Genomic DNA, 23,637 nt, shown 5'->3' with positions numbered 1-23,637 from the left:
TCTTGCCCAGTGGAAACATCATAGGATGCAGGGAGGTGACATGGGGCAATTGGAAAAGGCTTTGAGGTCCTTTATTGGTAGAAATAAGGCCTGCTACTCATAGAACCATTTGTTTTGCCAGTACCTATTCTCCTGTGACTTTTCTTTTGAGTTTGTTGATCTCACTCTTGCTTTTTGTTTTCATACAGTCCCCAAAATACCAGTGCTAAGTACTGGTTCAGTTTCTTGGGTGCACTGCTTGATTTTAGATGTTATCGGTCTGCATAAGTATAAAAAAGCAAACATAAACCTCTACAGCCATTTGATAGAAAAGGGAAGACAAATTCAGAGAGATTTCACAGCTAAGCTACATGCTTCGTCTGTGCTAGGACTGGCAATTAAAATGCAAACAAAATCCTAAATCTTACTTTCTTCCTGAGAAGAATTGGTCAAAATTAGTTATGGTTTTTTGGTTTTTTTAAGTGCATGTCTCAAATGTTGTTTCCTTTGCAAATTAGAGTGGAAAAAAAAAAGAGTCTTGAATTTTTGATGAGGTAGAATTTGGGAAAGATTGTGTTGCAAATTAATTTTGGAATAGTTCAATTTGTTACGTCACAATAAATATTTAAGTGCAAATGGAATTTATTTTACAATTTACAAGTACATTTATTTGAATATTATTTCCTATTGGGTTATTTTTCATGGCATGGGAGCCATGTGTTATATTATTTTACACTATCGTGATTGATGTGCTATAAAATAATGCAAAAGTAATGGAACTTCCATATCAGTGAGAAATAAAAAGAAATGAAAAAATACAACAAAATTATTTTTCAGCATGTTCCTGAAGCCAGTTTTTTTTTTTTAAATTCTATTTATTTTTAAAAAGTTAAAGTCAATACAAATTACACATCCAGAGTTTTGTCAGAACAATTCCATTTCCTTGGTAGAAAAGTGTTGTGACAGATGCTTTCTGATTGATTCTGCTGTCAAGCTCTCAAGATGAATACAGCAACCTTACTCAGTTCCCTTTGACAAAAGGTCAGAAGGCATGGAGGTGTACCAGTTCTAGTCAGATTTGTTCAGAAATATGTGAACGTAAGGAATTCTGTACGTTGAGATATGGCCTGAAAGACTTCTGTCTGCTAATGGATTGCATTCTCTTTACTTCCACTCTCATTTTTAGCAGATGGGGAAAAAAGTTCTTTCTGGTGTCTGGCACTTTTTCCGAAAATTTCTTGCAAAGGGAGAGAATTCTTTTTGCGTAAGCACCCAGCTAGCAGTACAAAAACGATATAATATCTTTAAAGACAAACCTGGGTAGTGTAAATTGACATGACTGCACCCAGCAAGCATGTGGCTATGTGTATTCTTAGATAATTTGACCCATAGTCACTGGAAATATTAGTCAGTTGGATTATCTCATATGCCAAAGTTCATGTGACCACATAATAATCTAGGAGATTGGTAAGCAATACAGCCCTCTACTTGTGTATACTGGAACCGACTTGAGCTAAAACCTGAATATCTGAGCTAGTTCTGAATATCTGCAGTTTTTTGAAAGACTGGCTTGACATCAGAGCTAGCTGTTTGGTAGGCAGCTCACTGCAGTCCGCTAAGTAAAATATTAAATTCTATAAAAAGTCTTTGTGTAGTTGCTGACAACTGTATCTATATGTAGTTATTTCTATGTCATTTCCACGGTGAGCTCATCTATTTATATATCTTTGGACATGACCAGCACACCAGTTCATCAAGAGAACAAGAGAGCAGTGTGGGACATGCTGAGGGAGGTTACAGTAAAACAGTACTCAATTTTCAATACTGTCTTTGAAAATTAACAATAAGAAAATGTAATCTGATCTAGAAGCCAAATTCACAAAAAAAAAAAAAGGAGATCAATTCGAAAGGTGTTTTCCTGATTCTTCTATGAAATGATGACGATTTCTAATAATACAGCATGGTCCAAAAGCAAGAACAGGATGCAAAAGCATTATGAAGTGTTTGTTGAGTGCTGAATTTGGAAATTACCTGGCTTTCCCAGCTGGTTATCTGTTTTGGGGCCACATCCTCAGCTGCAACAAGCTGATATCACTCTTTTGAACAAATTTACCCTGGCTGAAGATCTGTGGTTAATGAGCAACTGGAAAGTCAGAATTTCCAAATTACTGCAATTATGAAAAATGACTGCCTGTTAGAAAGTAGGTGACTCAGCAGTGCAGTAGTACTGACATGTCACAAATAAAAAATATTCAAAGGGAAAAGTTGAATGAAAGATCACTTATTTTATAAAATTATATTATTCAAATTCTCATTGATACTAAAAAATGAAAAGGTGCCTTGAATGGAAAAGTAGTTTTGCTATGAAGGTATAGGAAAAACAGGATTTGAGGTTTTTAAATCATCCTTTTCTGAATGAAAAGTGTAATTAATGCAACCCACACTTGTAAAATCTGCATTTCTTCATAATATTTTTTAATGAAGAAAAAGTAGTCTTGAACCTTACACATTATAACTTACTAGAAAGTTAACTATATTTGAAATCTGATATTAGACTGTGAGTTAAGAAGTTGTAGGGAAAACTAGCTTGACCATCATACATATAAGGTATGTGCCAAGTAAGAGGTGTTTTTATGATGAAATCCATCTTGCTTTAAATAAACTAAGGATGGTCTTTCACTCTATTTTTTGATTTGTGTATTTGAAAAGTGCTAAAACAGAGGAAGAGTAAGGTTATAACACTTTCAGAAATAATTTAAAAGAATAAAAGGAGAGTAAGACCAATAATTACAGAGAAATGTTCCAGGGTGTTTTATTTAGTTAGCATAAAGGGTAATAAGGGCAGATGCTGTTCCAGTCCTTACAATTTAGGTCATATTGATATACAAGGAAAAGAACAAAAGAGAATTAATGGTCTACAAAGAGGATGCTCTTAGTAGTAAGCTGATGTCTCAGCATGCATCTTCACATTGATCAATATTAGAAACTATACCTTCACTAGTTGTTTTATTAGGTCTTTAAAAAAAAGGACACAGAATTATCAAGATCATAAAAAATGTATTTTATTCTTTTGTAGCTATAGCCTCATTGTTCTGCCTGGGAAAGGACACTGCAATTCCTCTATGTCATAGACCACTCTGAAGAGGAAGGTATTTGTGTTATTTTTCAACTTGTAATCTGTGTAGTTTCTCTTAAGTTGAAGGGTCCTTCTCTAAGCCAGCTGGCCCATAAAATAAATCTCTTTCTGCCCTCCTGGCTGGATGTGTGCTCCAGGCCTTTCCTGGGCACAAGCAGACCGTACAGTGTGATGCCACACAGAGCTGCCAGACTGCGGCTAACTAACCAAGGAGGTGCTCTGCCTGAGCCTGAGCTGGCAGGATCTAAACCAGCCTAAAGCAGCTTGGATGTACTCAGGCACAGCAGTCCTCTTGCTAATGAGCAAGGTGTCTCATAGGTGTCGTACAGAGCACATTTTCTCCTAGCTGCAGCTTCAGTCGAAGCACCAGCTTTGGATGTAGGGGACGTAGTGTATAATGGTTCACATCACACCACATGGAAATACTCACTGGTTCCTCTGCCACAGCAGGTCATTGTAAGCACAGATCCTGGAAGGCACGTTACTTTTAAATACCTAAGACATGTGAATAGTTCTACAGGTAGACTTAAACCACAAGCTTAGACTAATTTTTTGATAGCTAAAGTAAGGTTATATGAATCCCATGGCTGGCATAGCAGGATTTGGAGGGGAGAATGCACTGAAAGATTCAGGTTGAAAAATGAGAAAGGGATGTAAAGGTCAAGTTGCTAAGAAGGGCCATATTGGAAATTTTGCACTGATTGAAAGCAGCAGTGCCATGAACTTGACACATACTCAGAAGTGCAGGAGATAGGGACCACGGGCTCTGTTTTGAGCCAGTACTGTCTGTGGTGAGTGTGATAAGCTTAACAGACTTTCAGCTTCCCTTGACTTAATCAGATGATTAGCTCTCCAGAGCATGAGTTGGTCCTGGCTACTCTTTCCCAAAACCCAGCATGGTGAGATGCTGATCTCCTGTAGGGATGCAGGCCCTGCAGTAATGCAGTTTATACTGTATTTAAAAAGCCAGATCATCTTCCATCACATCGGAAAAGACCTGTCCTTGAGCTGGCAAAGCCAGCTGTGAAAACCTGCACACCTGCCCTGCGCTATGACATATGACAGATTTTGGTTTGTAGTCTTGTATGCTGTACAGTTGTTGCCAGCTAACAGCACTTGCATCCATATCTAACAAGTTCTGGACTCCAGATGTCACAGGTATGAGATAACAAGGTGTGATAAAGCAATTTCAGATATTTTTAGAGGTTTTGAAAACATTTAAAAAACCTCTGTCTCCTGTATTGATGTCCAGAATGGTTGTACACATTACAAGAAAAAGGCACACGTAGACTATGAGAGATGTGCTGTTCTACTGGATGTTGTGTTGTGTGGAATAGCTTAAGTGCAATGAATACAGAGAAAATATTTTTTTTCCTTTTTGAACTGAGAAAGACAGTTCTATTGTTCCTTGCAGCTAGGAAGAAAAGGGACCCAGCTGGCAGCAGGATTTTCAAGGGCAATGCTCCTTTCCATGGCCCAGCATGGTTTGGGTCCAACACAGACATGGTGATGTTCGGAAGGGGGAAAGGGTACATCCTTGGTTTCAAGGAGCCCAGCCCTTCATTTGGGTAGGAATTGGCATCCCTTAGGAGGTGCATCAGAGAGACAAGTCAGCACTTAAGTAGAGGTTCACTTACAGCAATTTCTGCAAATAGGGACTTCTCCAATGCCCAGTAAACCCTCTGTAACTGCGGAAAAACATTCTCATCTAAACCCAAAGAAAAAGCTAGGAAAAATCTGAACTTTACATACCATTTAGCACAGGTATAATTTTACAGCTTTAAATCATTGAAATCTGTATTGAGCTCTCTGCCTGATCATATTATTACTGGAAACAAGTTGGCTTACTCCTAAGCACTAATGGCACATATATTGTATATTTGCGTGGGGTGTCAAATTATGTAAGAGCAAAACTTTTATTTCTGTACTGATTTGTTGCTTTTGAGTCAGTAATTTTATTTTCTTATATCAGTATTTCTCCAAACTCAGCCTTTTCAGCAAAACAACCTATGTGAAGGTGCTGACTGATCTCTACTAGCAGAATTTCTTATTTTCTTCTCTATTTTTTTCATGGTTATAGTCACAATTCACTAATATCACTAATAAGTAAAACAGATAGATAAATATCACTAACCACATTAGGAGTGGGGCTACAGGTTAAGATGGCACCAAGATCCAGGCAAGGCTCAGTAAGTCTATTGATGCTTAAGTGTGTGAGTTCTAACTAATGCAATGAAACAGGAATTGGATTGCCGAGCAAATCCCACAGAAATCTTTAAGTGTGAAGAGACAGACAAGCTTCCGTGGAGCAGAACTGTTGGGTTCCTGCATAACTGCCAAGGAGGCTATGTCAGGAAACTGCTGCATTCTGGTTAGACTGAGGGAAGCTGGAGATGGGGTGAACCAGGTGATGAGGTGAGCCAGGGAAAATGGTGCAATGGCTGTTTCTCTACCTCAACCCAAAGAAATTCTGCTGCTTCTCAAGATTCTGCTGTATGTCACCACCACTTCATACTGGCATTAGCCTGTGCTGCGCAGTTGCCTAAAGTTTCCAGGGAAGGAGGTTTTCTGCATTCTGCTGTCTCACTGCAGCAATGAGGTCTCTTGCTAGAGCCAAAGCAAATCCCTATAGTTAAGACACAGTTCGGTCTCTGTGCCTAAATGAACAATATAGCATATTAAATCATGTGAACTGCAAAGAAATGGTCTTGTTAAAACCAGACCTCTTGCCACTTCAATCTCAGGCTCAATATAATGCTTCCTGAAGTGTTCCATTGCCTTTCCTTGTAAATGCAAAGTACTTTTAAGTCTTTTGCTCTAGTAAATTCTGTGTTTCTCACATACTTTGTACAAAGTGTGTTATCAATATACACAATAAAATAGAGCATAAAGGCCTCCAGACTGCCATCTAACACTGTGACATCTGAATTGCTCCAGTGCATATGAACAACAGCATGCAGACACAAATTAATTTCAGGCAGAAACGACAGAATCTGCCATTTTTGTTACCAGCCTCTCGGGAAGATGCTTGCATGTCTCCAAGAGATGTGCCCCAGCATGCTTGAACCTAACTTTAAAGCTAACCCTTCAAGTTGTCCCACTGGTTTGATCTTGGGGGCTGTTATTACCTCAAGCAGGGCCAGCAGCTGTCCTTCTTGACCCTTGGGATTTTACCCTTCGTTTGGCCGTAATGTGTATATCAAATGTGGATCAAATAACATATCAACATGTGAGAGTAAATTTGCCGATTTGCTTCTTTATTGCCTAAGGAACTTGCAGACAAATTGAATCATCTCTTTATTAGACGAAAGGAGAAGGGATCCCAGTGTGAAGAAGACAGAAAAATTAATGTGCATGCATTTTGTTTTCTTTTCCAGGTGCCTCCATCATCTACCCTTCTTGATGTGAAACACAAGTTTCACAAAGCATGTAAGTACTAGAACTAGCAGGCTGGAGGCATAGTTAGAGGCCTTTCAGCTTGGAGAAATTGTCAAATTTATTTTTCATGAAATCTTGCACAAAAGCTGACTTGACAGCTCCAATGCTAAATAAGAGCAGTGTTTGCACAGGTTCTACTGTAGCTATCACAGATGTGAGAGGCTGGAATAGAATCATAGAGTAGTTTGGGTTGAAAGGGACCTTTAAAGGTCATTTATTCCAAACCCTCCTGCAAGGAGCAGGGACATCTTCAACTAGGTCAGGTTGCTCAGAGCTTCATCCAACCTGGCCTTGAATGTCCCACGGATGGGGCATCAACTACATCTCTGAGCAGTATGTTCCAGTGTACCACCACCCTCATTGTAAAAAAAAAAAAAAAAGCCTAATATCTAATCTGGACCTATCTCGCTCTATTTTAAAACCATTACCCCTTGTTCTATTGCAACAGGCCCTACTGAAGATTTTTTCCCCATCTTTCTTGTAGGCCCCCTTGAGGTACTGGAAGATCTCTATCAGGTCTCCCTGGAGCCTCCTCTTCTCCAGGCTCAACAGCCCCAACTCTCTCAGCCTGTCCTCATAAGAGAGGTGCTCCAGCCCTTTTATCATCTTTGTGGCCCTCCTCTGGACCCTCTCCAACTGGTCCATGTCCTTCTTATGCTAGGGGCTCCAGAGTTGGATGCAGTATTCCAGGTGGAGTCTCATGAGAGCAGAGTAGAGGGGCAGAATCACCTCCCTCAATCTGATGACCATACTTCTTTTGATGCAGCCCAGGATGTGGTTGGAAGGAGAGGACTGCATAATTTATCACCACCAGCACGTGAGGGGCAATATATTTCTACCCCCTTTTTAACATTACACAATGCCAATTCAAGACTACAACAGTGTTTACCCTCCCAGTGTTATATTAGATAAGCTTTAATAACATTAGACTGCTTCAAGCTGGCCATAAACAGACCACGTAGACCAAACAACTACTGTAGTGGGGAACTCAAGGGCAGAGTGAATAAATTACAGAGTGATCACACAGGCAGTCTGACAGGCTTCTCAGCTGACTCAGCCATGTCCAGTTCCTTAATGGTTAGGATAAACCTGAAACCTACAAGATGTATATGTGCGTATAGTGTGCCTTGAGTTCTGAAATGCTAGAATACTGCTGTATCTGTGTTTGTAGAGAACCTGACTATGCTACTCTTGCTCCTAGACTGCTGAGAAATGTTTATCCCATTCCTGACTGTGGGAAGTAAGGTACTGCTTGTGATGAGGACTGGTAACCTTGAGTGTCACCCACATTTGAGATGTGCAGGTCTATGCAAGGCCTATTAACTTGAACTGGGCTTCTTAGAACTGCAAAGGTATTTAGTTGAGAAAAAAAAGGTGCAACAAGAATTGAAGGTTGGAAGTGAAAGCCAGAGAAACTCAAATAAGAAATTAAGTATTTTGTTCCAAGAGGCAGGATGGTTTACTGTTTGAGTAAGCATCTTAGATGCTTACTTAGGCTTTCATTATTTTTATAAAAAAGTGTATTCAACCAAAGGCCAGATGCCTTTTGCAAAAAAAACCCAGTTTAGTCAGACACTAATACTCTGAGTTCGTAGTAGAGTAAATACTTCTCCACCCTCAGAATTTTCTAAAACACTAAAGCTGAAGGCTTCTGTGGTTGCACAAAGTTTCAGTTGATGAAGCAAAAGGCTGTTGACCTGACTGCTCTAAAACTACTTGGTTTTACTCCCTGTAAGGGCTTGTAAAATGCAAAGGTGAAAGTTCAAAAACTCACATGAATATGAAAAGACTGACTGCATAAGTTTTAATCTTTCATAAAGAGTATGTCCTCCCATAATTTTGTGAAATGCTATGCATTTCTGCACAGATTCTCTTAAATTAATTGAAACTGGATTTATATTGATGCAGCTTAAATCAGTTGAAGATCACTGACATGAAGGTTTATGCCAACTTAACTGTAATTAGGTTTTTAATTATTTTGGGCTAAAATGGTGCAAGTCTGTGTATAAGCCATTTTAATGGCACCTGATTTCATATTTCAAGGTATCTTACTCCTAAAATACTCCCAGTGATGTAAGTGGAGCTGAGTATAAAAGAAGATAGTAAGCAATACAACAAAGCACAATACAAATCATGAACCATAACTCTGACAGTAACAGCATTTTACAGCCCATGGAAAGGCTGGCATGTGCCTTCAATGCTTTTTTCAGTTCTCAGTATTTTATGTCAATTCCTCCCATTGCTGGGAGTATACCATATTAGTGTCTTGTGTCTTTTCTTCGCGCTTCAGCTCATTGCTTTGATCTCTCTTTTTCAGTTCAACATAGATGTTGTTGTCTCATGAGGTTCCCCCCTCCTCCTCCTTTCCCACTTGCAAAGAACAAACCTTCCCTTTTTTTCCTTCGTATAGTTTGGAGGATGACAGCTAACAGAATACAGTTCTTTCAGGCAAGAGCTGAGAAGTAGCTGAAGCTGATCCATGGATGCCTTTGGGTAGAATGCTATTTTGTATTAGCTCATGTATTCATTTCTGTCATTTTGTGCATGCCAGGCTCACATGTTGCCCTATAATCTCTTGCTAAATCACACTCCTGTGTACACCCCCTTACAGTCTCCCTGTCTTCATACATTCTCCTTTGATCACCCATGCAATTAAGCTTTCTTCTCAGCTGGTATCTTGTCAGCCCTTCAGTGAGAGGAACCCCTGTTCAGCAATTTCCCAAGCATCATCTCTATCACCAATCAGTTCTTGCCGCCTGATTCAAGAAAAAAGACTAAATTATGAATTGCAGCACAGGAGGATGTTAATCATTAAAATAAGAGAAATGGGATACAAGTGACACAAAACATGTTACTGCTCAGTAGTTTTTAAGTCAGTCAAACATTAGTTTGAATCTCTATTTGTGCAAAAGGCAGAATATATCCTTAGAAGTCCAGGAACAAGTACCAAAATACTCTTCAGCCCTCACTTCAAAACTATCTATACTGAAACAACCCTTTTTGCAGCACTGAGTTCAGGGAGGTAATCCCAGTTTTACCACTGGAGATCCAGGGATCTCTGAGTTCTTAGTGAAGAATAACCATTCAAGATAAACTACCATTTCCATGGAAATTCAAAAGCTTTCTCCAGACTGAAGACCACTGCTTTGAATCAGTCCTTCATCACTATAGCCACTGCCCCTGGCAGGGACTGGCATCACCAACCAAGGTCAACACAGAACAGCAGTTTCCCTGTTGCAGCCTTCAAGCCGTCAGCTCCACAGGGGTTTTCTGTAACAGATGTGAGATCCAGGCTATCATGCTTAATAGCAAACATCACACCTGCTCACCATGAATCTGTCTAATCCTTTTTAAACCTGCTTACAATTTTGACCTCAGCAAGATCCTCTGGGAAGGAGTTCCACAATATAAATATGTTGTGGACAAATGTCTACACTTCCACTGCTTGGTATTTTCTGCCTGAAATTGAGTGGCAGCTGAGTGCCTGGGCATCACACTGTATCAACTAAGGTATGGCCAAAGAAGCCTCAATCAAATTGCTGCTGGGCACTAGGTGACTTTACTACTATTTTTGTCTCATTCCTTTGGCTAGCTGGCAGAGGTGAATCCAAATCAAAACCTAAGTGTATAAGAAGGAATAGAATCAGAGAAACACAGAATCGTTAGGGTTGGAAGCCTCCACAGAAGCCTCCTGTTCCATTTTCTCAGTATCTTATAATGAGTTAGACATCCAGCTTTTTCTTTATCTATAAAGACTATGTTTTCAATTGGGAAAGAAATACTTTTTAGGCAAAACTTCTCAAGCTCTTGTCCTTGGCAATAATTCTTCACCTTTAATTTATTTTTGTCTTCATAAAATATATTGGGCTAGTGGGGGAGGAAATCTTAGAGATAGAAAATGAAAAACTGTAATAATAATGCTAATTCGAGTATCACAAATCTAAAATAAAATATCTCTAAAACAGGTAATATAATGGAGTCAGTGATTATTAAATATTTTCTAGGTTACTTGACAAAAGTTGCTGAAGAAGCTCTTGAAAGAAGAGGAAGAACAGAAAGGAAAGGAGGAAATAAGATCTCAGTAACAAACTCATGGATGCAACTAGGGCTACCCTTTGAAGTCAGAAGAGTGAGCTTAGGGAGGCCAGAAATTGCCCTCTAGGTGGAAGAAGCAGGCAGGGAAGGAAGGGCAGATGGGAGGAAGCCTGCTGATGAGTGGAAGGAAAAAGGGAAGTTGAAGAGAGAAGTGAAAACATCATGTGCAGAGTATCCTGATCTGCAGAGGGGAATGAGGTGCTCAAGGAATAAGGAACATTACAAGCTGCCAGCTGTCCCAATAAAATACTAACTCCTAATCCTTCAGCTCTAAAATTGCAGGCCTCTCCATCTAAGCTAACAGATGTAGTGGCCTTCTATTGATGAGGTTACAGCATTGGTGGACACTGTCCCGCACAACATCCTTCTCTCTAAAACAGAGAGACATGGGTTTGATGGATGGACCACTTGGTGGATAGGGAATTAACTGGATGGTCACACTCAGAGAGTGGTGGTCAACAGCTTAATGGCCAGGTGGAGACCAATGACGAGTGGCATTCCTCAGGGGCCTGTGTTGGGCCTGGCCCTGTTTAACATCTTTGTCGGCAACATGGACAGTGGGATAGAGTGCAGCCTCAGCAAATTTGCCAACGACACCAAACTGTGTGGTGCCACTGGAGGGACGGGATGCCATCCAGAGGGACCTTGACAGGCTGGAGAGGTGGGCCCCTGCAAACCTCATGAAGTTCAACCAGGCCCAGTGCAAGGTCCCGCATGTGGGTCATAGCAATCCCAGGCACAAATGTAGGCTAGGCGGAGAATGGATCGAGAGCAGCCCTCAGGAGAGGGACTTGGGAGTGATGGTTGCACGAGAAGCTCAACATGAGCTGACAATGTGTGCTTGCAGCCAAGAAAGCCAACCGCATCCTGGGCTGCATCAAGAGGAGGGATGTGATTCTGTCCCTCTACTCTGCTCTCGTGAGACTCCACCTGGAATATTGCATCCAGCTCTGGAGCCCCTAGCATAAGAAGGACATGGACCAGTTGGAGAGGGTCCAGAGGGCCAGGATGGGCCACAAAGATGATCAGAGGGCTGGAGCACCTCTCCTATGACGACAGACTGAGAGTTGGGGCTGTTCAGCCTGGAGAAGAGAAGGCTTCAAGGAGACCTTATAGCGCCCTTCCACTACTGCAAGGGGGCCTACAGGAAAGATGGGGAAAAAATCTTTGTCTTAGTTACGCATCAGATAGCAATAGAAGACTAGTTTACGATGAATTTCAGTATCCCTCAAACAACACAATTCTAAGCTCTTTTAACTTCTGTATGCTTGTCAACACAACTCAGTTTATTAGAAAGTCCTTGAATTCTTTGCTACTGCCACAGTGAGGCTTGTATATACTTAAATTCTTTACTTTTTGTTTTGCAAGGCTAAGCACAAAGTAAGTAACAGCTCCTGCCACAAAACTCAAACCAGTTGCTGCCATCTTCCTCCGTAGCTCACAATCAGAGATCTAATCTGTAAATTGCTTCCTTCCTCTGCAGCAGGGGCATGTCAGAATAGAGATCTAAATGCTTGCCTTGGCATGCTGCTTTAGGCACGAGGCCAGCCTGTCTGGTAGGCTTCATTTCTGATCTGCGCAGGAAAAAGATTACATCCTTTCAGCTTATTTGTGGCATATGTGTACAAATCTCTCTATGCAAAATACAAGAGTCTGTCTCCTCATACAAATTTGTGTAACTTTAATTTATAGCTTAGCTGTCAAAATAACTGAAGCACAACAGTGAAAGCTGGGAATACTTTCACTTATTTTGTCATAGCCAGTCAGTAAATAAGAATGGCATCATTGATCTGACACAGTTAAAAGAAAGAAGCAGCCAAACTGAGTTAGCCTAATGATTTTCATCTTCAAAGTGACTAAAAATTTACCTTATACTTAAAGTCCAAAATCTCTCATTTTTCCCCCCACATTCTATGTTGGAATTACAGAAAATCAATTCTTGCCAATTTTCAAAAGGGACAGACAATGCACGGAGTGCTCCAGCTGAAATCACTGTGGTGTAGCCATTGGGTAGACCTTCAGAAGGTGCCCTTCACAGAGACTATTTTGCATCCTGAGCCGTGGCCATAACCCTCCCATTTGAGCCCTGACTCATGTGGCTCTTGTTGACTCTGCTAAAGCCCATAACTTGCATTTGGGCATTTCTAGCTGTGATGCTTACAAATGAGTTCTTGCTCCCAACTTAATTGGAGAGCAAGCATCAGACAAGGCACCTGCAGTTCACTTTTGCTGAGCATTTGAGTCTCATTATAAGTTGTAGAGAAAGAGATATTAAATCAGTCTGAAATGCATCTGCATTCTTGGAGTTTCGCTTCCTGAAATGTACATGCGGTTACAAAGTATATTTTCATTACTAGAAAGCTATGGTTGAGGTTTGGCTCACCCAGCTGGTTTAGAAGCAGTGCACTTAGTAACATACCACCTTAAGCAAGACTTTTAAGTTCAGATTTTTAAAGCATTTTGATCTTCTAAAGATAACAATAACAGACGGAGGGCCAACTGGGATTTTTGAAATCTCCTGATTTACACTGAAGTGAATGTGATGTTTAAGACTTAGGTCTTTAAGACTTGATTCAAAACTAATGGGAGTCACACTATGGACGAGTGAGTTGTGTGCTAGACACTTTCTCCCTTTTGCGCTTCATTTTCTCATCTATAAAATAAGAATAATTAACCTGCCTTTCATCCACCTTAAAATGTTTTCTCTGTTTTGGCTGTGATCTGTAAGAAACATTTGAGACAAAGAGTGACTTAAGTATACGCCTAATGACCTATTGAACCAGAGAGAGTAAGGTGTTTAAACACAAAAGCCAGGCTATCCATGAAAGCTCATAGAAATAAGATGACCTTCAGAAAAAAAATCAGCAATATTTAAACCAGCAATCGAAAAAGTGAAGATCAACTCAAAAACTTCAATGGAAATTCACATTATTTATCTTCTTTTTTTTTGGCAGCTGCTGCATTTGATGTTATTGCATTTCATTAGCAGATATGATTACAGATATGATTTCAGATGAGTAATATAATAAAAGAAAAGGCAGTGAACCTATTGAGATGTAGCTTGAAGCAGAACTGGCCCTCTCTGCTCTCTGGGATATTGTTCCCAGCTGAGATTTACAGGGCTCTAACAATGCATCGCAAATGACATCGTATGTAAACAACTGGAGAACAAATGTGAGATGCTATTTAAATGCCTCATTAAGAAAGGAAAATTTCATAGCTAGATTATTTTATTTTCTTGTCTTTGCAGTAAATGTAATTGACAGATCTAGATGACAAACAACAGCATTTGTTTACTAGAATTGCCTATTATTAGTTCCATTGTGTCTTATATTATTGCCTATGGGTCAACTGAGAACAGGACAGTGCAAGGCCCTATAGAAGTAATCCAGGCTCTAGAGAATATCTAGTCTCAGGCAAAATGAAGAATTAAAGCCTACAGAACTGTTAATGGAAGATGCCAAAGTAGTTTTGGTTTTTAAACAGCTCCTACATAAATTTAAACGTGGGTTTACAATTTTTTTTTTTTTGTGTGTGAAGAAAAGATAGACTTCCAGTGTTACCGTGATGTGCACGACAACATTCGTGTGGGCTTTATGTTCATTCACAGAATTCAAGACACTAAAAGCCCCAGTGGGTCTTCATGATTGTGAAAAGAATCTCATGTCCATTAATAAGATAGATGCCTGTTGATTATAGCAGGGTCAAGACCACTTCAGGCCTTTAAATGTGCTCTGCATCTACATTAGGATTTTCATAGAAGTTCCCGTGCTTTTGGATGCCAGAGTTGGGCAGGTGGTTTTATGGAAAGATCTAACAGTATATCTTACAAGGAGCTGCATGGAATGAGTTTGCGTGGAATGCCCCAGGGACTTCTTGTGAAAAAAAGAGCCAACAGGCACTGGATAACAGAAGAGGAAGCAAATCTCCCATGCCAGAATGAGAGGAACCTGCTTCCTTCTTGGGAAACTCTGAGAGAACATAAGAAAAAAATGACAAGGCCCATGGTGTCACCTCTGCTAGACAGATTAGAGAAGAGGCAGCAGCTTCAACTGCTAAGTTCAGTCTTTCCCACAGGTCTTCTTTGCCTCACAGCTTCTCTGGCTGTTCTTCTGAAGCCTCTGGCTTCCACAAGGCCAAGAGGAGATGTGACCTAACAAATAGCTGCAATTCTGGGGGTAGGCTCAGGTGAGCAGGACACGAGCAAGGGAGGCTGTTCAGACCTGAATGTGAAGGACGTAATCCTGAGATAGTGACTTGTTTTGCATTTGCTTACATGTGGTCTCTCATTCTCTCATATTTGTAGCCTGTTTATTTATTTTCCTGTTTGGGCATGGGGAGAAAGGAACCCTAAGAAAAACCAGAATAAGAACTCTGCCAAAAATAAGAACTCTACCAAAATAAGAACTCTGCCACTGTTTCAAGTTAATGAAAGCAATACATCAAAGACAAGAAGCTGAACAAATGATTCACAATAGAAATAATGTAGTAGAGGGAAATTCTGTATCTTTCTAGATTTGTCCCCAAATTGCAACGATATTTAATATATTTGCTGTTGGAAATGATTCACCATTGAAATAATTGATATGCAAGTTATACTGGATCTGCAGCTCATTCACAAGCTGTGCTGATGTAAAATGTGGGCTGTCCTTGCCCACTGTCTGGGTCTCATTGCTGGTACTGGACGCCTTTGCACATCTATCTCTGTATTCCAGTCAAGCATTTAGTTATTTCCAGTCCTCCAACCATGCTCTACCAACTGACATTAGCCTGAAACTAATTCAAATCCCCACCAATTAGTCTCAAAGTTTTCAATGAAGGGGCCAAACACCTCATCTCATATCTGGGGAGAGAGGCACAGGCATCTCTTGATCTTTCAAAAGACTCTGGAAAGAGAAGCCAGTCTTTGAGGCTACCTGGTGTTTCACCTACTACCTTCCCTTTCTCGTTATTTTAATATCTTTTTTGAACGTTTGAAAACAAGCAAGCACATACACAAATAGATGGGGCCTCTGAAAGCATGGAAAGCTTAACCGTGTCTAGCTAAGAGTGGATGGGGACTTCTCTAGAATATGCTTATCTTTAGGAGAGCAACTCCGTTTTTCCTGGAGGTAACCCATTAGGTAAGAGCAGTGGTTGCTGTATTCCTCTGTAGAAAGCTGACAACACATCAGTTAGTTTGACCATTGCCAAGGACTCTCTTAATTTACAGAGATGACTACGCAGCAGCACATTTGTTGAAGGAACATTTCTGATCCCTAAAAAAAAATGACACTGTCCTTGAAGTTTTGAAGACCTGTTTTAAACTTTCCATTTTGAACCAAGTAGCTGTGTGAGTCCAAATACACTAGATGATACACTACCAGCTAGATGCTTTGATATGAGGCAAGCTTTGAATATGGAGAAGTACAGCCACATTTCCTGCATGGTCCAAACAAGATTTACCACATAAAGGTACAGGCATTTGAGCCCAGGGGAAAAGTGAGTGTTCCTGTACATACTTTGCTCCATTTTGGTTTTATATAAACTTTTTAATTATTTAGCATACACCTTGGAAAGTCTTAACTTTTCCTTCACCTCTTTTGTTGTTGCTGTTGTGATGACATATATTTGATGGGGGTTTAAGGCCGCAGTCTAGACACTAACCTGCTTTTGACACACACTTACATTTTTACTTGTGTTTTTGGGTAATATGGCTCATACTTTTGATTTCCCATCAAAATAAATATAGAGGTACCATGTTTCCAATCAAGATTTCCAGCTCAGAAAGCTAAGTCATGCCTAGCATCCATTAACAAGACTGGATTTTCTTTTTAAGGCAGGCAAACTTAACTTCATAGCCTGCCAACCAGAAGTTAACAAAACTTAAGGCAAAGAAAGGAATGTTTATAGTCTAAATTATTTCATAAATGTGGTTAGAAAATCTGGATGTAGAAAAAGAATAACAAGAACTGTACATGGAAATCAGAGGCTGAGAAGAAAAAACAGTAAGCTAGTCAATGAACACAAGACTAGGTTTTTTTTTTCTGTGTTTGAAATATACAATCTCAATTTCTTTATAAACAACTCTGAATTCTGAAACAAAAGCTGTGTTTCTACACCATCAAAAATATTTTTGAAAACTTTCAACTAATCCTATCTGCAAATAACAAGGCCAGCTCCAAAAATTGTTACTGAATGGCACAGAAACAGAACAAACAGAAGATTATGCTAGTGGTTTATTTCCCTTGAATAATGTATATTGCTCTGTTTTAAATATATACTAATGGGAAGGCAATATTTTTTTTTAATATTCTGTCATTAGAGAACAAGTTCAGAGCTCACAAACAGTCTAGATGAGTTGTGAGTATAACATTTATGGATGAAAAATCAGTAGAGGTGTTCAAAGTGTTACACATTAAGTGTTCGCCCTATAGATTGGAAAAAAAAAATCATCCCTCCAGTATGAGAATGAGCATACTCACCAAGCAATATCACCATAATTGTGTTCCTCAGAGACTGTGTCTGTATAACTTTGGAAAAGCTGTTTCCTGATCTGTTTTAAGCATACTACACTTCTTTCTACATGTCTGCCTCATGGTTGATGTGCAGACAGCCTGCCTGGGCTCATTTCCTGCTGAGAGAGCTTGGGTCCTGTGCTCTCCATGTCAGCTACAGCATTACTCGTAGCGTGCACAGGAGGCGACCTGGAATCAACCGTGTTTGCTGTTTATCCTCACAATGTCTCTATTTGCTGGAAAGGTACTATAGCCTCATTTTACAGAAGAGGAACTGCAGTATGCAGAGGGAAAATTATTTGTCCTCTGTCATAGTGCTGAGATGGGAAGAGCAGTTTTCCAAGATTCATGGCAGTGCTTCTGAGGCACTGAAGCCTCTGCTTAACCTAACTAAGGTGATGGGATGGGGGAATTAAACCAACCCAAATACACTTCTCCCAGGAAGGGCATAGGAACATGACTAAGACTCTGGCTTGCATGCTAGTGTCTGATCTGCTGCCAAAGCAGGGCAGATCCATGCTGCCTTTTCCTTATCACTCATGGAAAACTACAATTTAGCCCTACTCTACTGGGGATTAATTTTCAGTGTGGTGAATTTACCAATGAATTTATGAGAAGTTAATTTGTACTAAGGAAGAAATCATGTCAGTTCAAAAGTATTCAGTTAATTGTTGGTGGCATTGGTGTGGTCATGAGACACCGAAAACACATCGCTACTAGGGCTTAGCGAGGGAATGCATCCTGATTATATTAGAGGCTGGAAAGAGCACTATCCCCTGGACAGTCAAATATTGAAAGAAAATTATACTTCATTAGCTTATCTTATTAGCCAATTGACTAAGGAGTGCTTTTAAAGAGCCTGGGGTAGGACTGTCCTCTCCTCAGTACATCTGAAGTGGAGGCACAAATGAGCTTTTGAGCTATCTTTGCAGTGTCAGCTGTGCTTGTTGGAACACTGGGTACTTTCTGACACTGGAACGTAAATTGGCAGGGCCCCAAGCTTGCTGTAACACATGCCAGTGCAGTACCAGATTCAGACAGTGTGCAACCAGTGACCTTGCCAGTTCTCTGCTCTCTGCCTCTCATGCAGCTCTGTGGAGAGCTGCTACCTAAATGTACTTAGCAGTTGCGCTGATTGTGGCAATAGGCAAACTAGAGCTTTCTGAAGTAAGAAGGCAATGTCCTGTGCTATCAGTGTCCTGAAAGACAGTGTAACATTGCAAGGCACAGCACTGTTTGTTCTCTCAGAACCTGGCACAGGCTGAACATGGACAAAGGTTTTAAAAGAAACAACTTTTTAAAACAGGCCTTTGTATCTTTTTACTTGTGTTTTCTGAGACCACAAGGATGGTCAGATACCTGTGTTTAAATGCTCTGCTTTGCTGTCTATTAAACCCTTGGTTGGGTTGTCTACTACCACACTAGTAAAGGTATTTGAGCAGTTAAGGATTCAGATAGACAGCAACTGATTTAATAAACCACCAAATATTAAGCTGCATTTTAAAAAATGCCATGTTAGAATATTGTCAGGCAGATATAGAAGGAAGGATATTTTTCGTCCCTGAAACACATATTCAGTTCAGCAAATGTATGTTTCTTAACGTGCAGTTTCTCATGTTTGGGTTGCCCTTTGTATGAAAGCTTTACTGACAGTTTATATTTAGGAAAAGAATCCTGCTCGAGTTCTCACATCCCCCTGATACATCAACAATTATCATTGTTACTCTTTCTGAACTTGTAGAAACAGGAGAATCAAAGACAAACATAACTGCCAAAGCACAGATCCTCAATTGGCAGAAATTACTCATCTCTCTTTTAATTGGAGTTGGCATTTCAGAGCCAGAACACAACTCTCTGCAAATATGAAGCAAACTTGGTGCTATTTTAGTGCATGGATCACGGGACACAGTCCTCGCTGGTGGTCCCTGGTCAAAAGACTCCCCAAACCCATTACACAGAGTCCAGCTTCACTGATCAATCTGCTCACCACCACCCCGCAGCGACAGTGCATGCCTCTGTGCAGTGACCGTGTGTCACACAGGCAGTAAAGGTAGCATGAAGCCCAGGGGAGGGGAGCCAGGCAGAGCCTGTCCCCCCCACTGCTGCAGCAGCGTGATGCATTTTGCACCTCCTCACCTCCTTGAGCTGATTAAGAGCAGTCCCTTATAGGAACATTGCTTCAAGCTTCAGGCTCGTCAGAGTAACTATTTTCTTGTTTCTCTGTATTCTGCTCTATGGTTGTTACTAATAAAACAAAACGTGAGCCTCATTCTCTTTCCCTTCCCTTGCCCACACACATTAATTTAAATGCAAATCCACACAGACAGATCAAAATTAATTATACTTTCTGCAGCAGGCTACATGGAAAATTGAAATGCACAGGGCTGTTCTTTTTCCTTTTATTTTTTTTTTTTCTTTGAAGTGAAAAGGAGAAACAATGTACCAAAAATATTAAAATACACACCTAAATGTTGCATGCTGGCTTGCTTTTAGACTCAAGTATTTTGCTTGTCTAAAATTCCTCAGTTGCTTTCAGTGTCAAGTTGTTTCAGAAAGAAAATTGAAAGCTTAATCTGCTAGTGACATAAATTGACCTCTAAATGACAAGTAATATTGTTTACCACTAATAACAATCAAACTTCATTAAGAAAAACTAAGCTGACTCTTAAGAAATTTGTCCATTATTGCCCAACCAGAATATCACTGAAGTCTGAGATATTTTTTTTTTCAGGGGAAAAAAGGTAGGGGGAGAGGAGTGTTCTGTTTCTCAACAAGTTCAGGCATTTATATAACGTTTTTTCAATGAAAATGCAGTTGGGTGAATTTGTGACCCAATATGCACTGCGGAGTTCCATGGACTGGAATTCCACATTTGGGCACAGTAAGAGCAGATTGACTGCTCCCAGGAACCAATGTGTGGACAGGGATATCCTGTTTGTCAGATTCTGGGCAAGAAAAGCAAAATTCTGACACTTTTAAAGGGGAATGGCTGCAGGCATTGTATGCAACAGAGACGTTAGGTATGCACTAAAAAACTTGGATCGAGCTTTATGGGATTTCTTTCAGTGGAGGTGCCAGGGTGACAGTTATGTGACTTTATGTAGGAAAAATGGATGCTCACACATTTTAAGCATTTAAGGCCAACAGGAACAATAAAATGGACAGCTAAAAAGGAAGCATGTAGGCAGATACTTTGTCAGGCTGGGGCTTAATTGCTTAGTAGTCTGTGGGAAGTGCATGTTATTCTGCCCCTTGGTCAGACCCTGTCCTTAGCACTGTTGGTCTTAACCAACATCTGAAAACAACAATTCAGCCAGCCTACTGCTCGCTCTCCCTGTGCAAGCAATATGGTTGTAGTTAGATTTATTAATATATTACAAAAACTAGAAGAAAGAAATGGATGCTTATGATAAAATAGATCCCTTTTCAAATTCCACATGTCATTAAGAAAATGGTTATTTGTGTCCCCATAACACCTAGGGGTCAAACTGCCTTAGTTAAACACATGGCTAGAGATCTTTCCCTGGAAAGCTTACAATTAAACAAATCAGCAAAGATACTCAGAGAAAAAAAGCTAACAAAGAAAAGGGATTTAACCCTGGGTATGGAGCCATTAAAAACAACATCTGTTTCAGTATCCTGCTGAGATTTTACTGAACAGAACATATTTGATCTCCTATTTCCACTAACTTCCCATGAAAACATGGATCTAATTCAAGACCTTGCTCCCACTCTTTAAATATTCTGATACCCCATATCAAAGATCCTTCTACAAGAAAAACACAGCACAGCTGAGTCATCCTGGATCCAGCAAGGGCCTTCCCAAGGCCAGCTGTGTGTCCTAAAGACTTAGTGAGAGGTGGAAGCAGTGTGCAGTTGGTAGCCTGGCCCCTGTGAGCCCAGCTGGGCTCAGGAGCTCAGTACAATGCCAGGCAAATATAGCTGGGTGGTACCCGGGGGACCCTGGCTAGAGGTGGTCTCTCTGCAGTAGCCCTGAAAAAAAGACTATCCAGATGATTGTGCTTGCATTTAGCGGGTCAGAGCAGGAAAACATCTTTTGGTCTTTGGCCAAAGAGAGCCTTTTGAGTGGGGCTATGTGAAGAGATGCTAGGGCCTTGCTTGCCCCAGGCTTGCTGCTAAATGCCACAATTCTTCAAGTGGGCTGGTCATTCAGATTGCAGTACTCAGCAGCTGTCATTTATTACAGTGATGGCAAGCATACTAAGCAATAGCTTCAGACACTTTGTCAGTTTTGTGGCCCAGCTTAGTTTTACTGTGGTTTCTTAGATGTGCTTTGCTTGCTGCCATCATGCTAAGGAATCATTCCAGTACAGTGTTAGCACAATACTTCCCACAGCCTTTTCTTCCAAATAAAAATAGAAAGCAATGGCTTCAACTCATTTCAGCATTCTGCTTTCCTGCTATCAGCTCAGTCAAACAAGGCTATGCAAACTTTGGTCCAACAATCTATTCCTGTTTTCTCAGAAGTATTCCTGAGAATACTCAAACACACCTACTGCAACCAACAGAAACAACACTTGTGACCATTAGTATTTAAGGTTGCTGTCATGGTTTAACCCCAGCCTGCATCTAAGCACCACACAGCCACCTCCTCACTCCTTCCTGGTGGGACTGGGGAGAGAACTGGAAGGATAAAAGTGAGAAAACTCTTGGGTTGAGACAGTTTAATAGGTAAAACAAAAGCCATGCCTACAAGCAAAACAAAACAAGGAATTAATTCACTTCTTCCCATCGGCAGGCAGGTGTTCAGCCATCTCCAGGAAAACAAGGCTCCATTACACATAATGGTTACTTGGGAAGATAAAATGCCATCACTCTGAATGTCCCCCATTCCTTCTTCTTCCCCCAGCTTTAAATGCTGAGCAGAATGTCATATGGTATAGAATATCCCTTTGGTCAGTTAGGGTCAGCTGTCCCAGCTGTGTCCCCTCCCAGCTTCTTGTGCACTCCCAGCCTACTTGCTGGCAGGGATGTGTGAGAAGCAGAAAAAACCTTGACTCTCTGTAAGCACTGCTCAGCAATAATGAAAAAATCTCTGTGTTAGCAACACTGTTATCAGCACAAATCCAAAACATAGCCCTGTACTAGTTAATATGGAAAAAATTAACTCTATTTTGACTCTAGTCAAAACCAGAACAGTCGTGGACATGGAACAACCGTATTTGTTTAGCATTTACTTGCTAAGGAAAGACCTGGACAAGTTTTTGGATAATCTGTGTGTCAATATGTCTGTTTGTCATGCACAAAACCACCATCCCCACACATACTGATACATGAATCTTTCCTAGCAATCTCTTCTTATTGCTTCACAGATATCAAAACTACCATCTGGTTAAGGAGGTAGAATGCATTTCAGCTGTACTTAGTTCACATGAGCAAGTGCTGTTACATTTCTCAGCTAAAAGTGTAAAATTTTGAGATCTTATAAGGGATAATGGTGCCACAGTAGTCCCCAGAATTTCCTGTATTTCTGAAATTTAAACAACATGCTGCTAACGATTGATTATAGTAATTTTGTTGTTCATATACTCCTGTTCATATCACAGCAGGTATTGCTTGTAATTATTAAGGCTATATGTTATTAGAGATGTATGGGTGGTGATGTACAATGATAAGCAAATAATTTAACTGCTAATAAAATCAGCTGATCATGGGAAGTCAATCTGCTAATTATCTCTAAATTGTGCCCATCAGCTCTGATTTTGCATTTCTTAGACTACTCACTCTCCGGTGGAATAGGTGAGTATTATATCTAGGAACAGCTTTTACAGGGCTGCGTTCTAAGAAATGTAACATATTTCCCAGGAAGAGAAGTCTTCATCATATTATACCTTTGGTCTCATACAAGGTCACATAACTTCCTAAACACTTTGGGACAAATAGACATTTGATTGTGTAATCTACTACAGAACAGGCAGCACACTAAAGAATCTGTATGGAAGGTTCTGTATGAAACTTAATAAAAATTAGATTGACCCCTTCAATTTCATAACTATTGGAAAGTACCTAGTTGTACTTTACATTTCTTAGTTGTTAAAGTTTCTAAACCTCTTGTAATATTTAAGTGGTGGAGCAAACATTAAAGTCCATTTGAATCATGTGGATAGAAAGTACCTGTGGATGCTTTTAAAACTGCATATAAGCTTTTAAAACTGTTCTCAATTCCTGCGATTGTCAGCTGATTCATTTACTGAAATTCTAGCATAAATGCAGTGAAAAAAAACAAACTGTGTGAGCAGTGGGACGAGTAGATCTTGGTTTTCTGTGCATCTTTGCATAGTGGTATTGGCAGCTGGGCATGGCACTGAGGCCACCATTTTAGCAAGTATTTGGACAGTTGTTTAACAGCACTAGATCTCCTTTTTATATCCAGTATTAATAGGTCATTTTGTAGTTGGGTATGGTCAAATTAAAGGTGCCTGTCAGTTTTTATACATCCTGTCAGTGTGCTTATGTTTTAATTTTTGTTTT

General features: G+C 40.2%; 1 protein-coding gene across 1 annotated transcript in view; it reads left to right on the top strand.

The window, feature by feature from the left end:
* TECRL (trans-2,3-enoyl-CoA reductase like) overlaps nucleotides 1-23,637 on the top strand; it is a 72,055-nt gene that overhangs the window by 8,947 nt on the left and 39,471 nt on the right. The window contains exon 2 of the mRNA XM_086747316.1: nucleotides 6,493-6,544. Coding sequence (XP_086603442.1) covers nucleotides 6,493-6,544 — 52 coding nt within the window. The remainder of the gene's footprint in view (nucleotides 1-6,492; nucleotides 6,545-23,637) is intronic.

This window comes from Chlamydotis macqueenii, chromosome 4, assembly GCF_036417535.1.
Source record: "Chlamydotis macqueenii isolate bChlMac1 chromosome 4, bChlMac1.mat, whole genome shotgun sequence".
Classification (NCBI taxonomy): Eukaryota; Metazoa; Chordata; class Aves; order Otidiformes; family Otididae; genus Chlamydotis; species Chlamydotis macqueenii.
The sequence above is the reverse complement of the archived record's forward strand: the minus strand, read 5'-3'. Positions and strand labels throughout refer to the sequence as shown.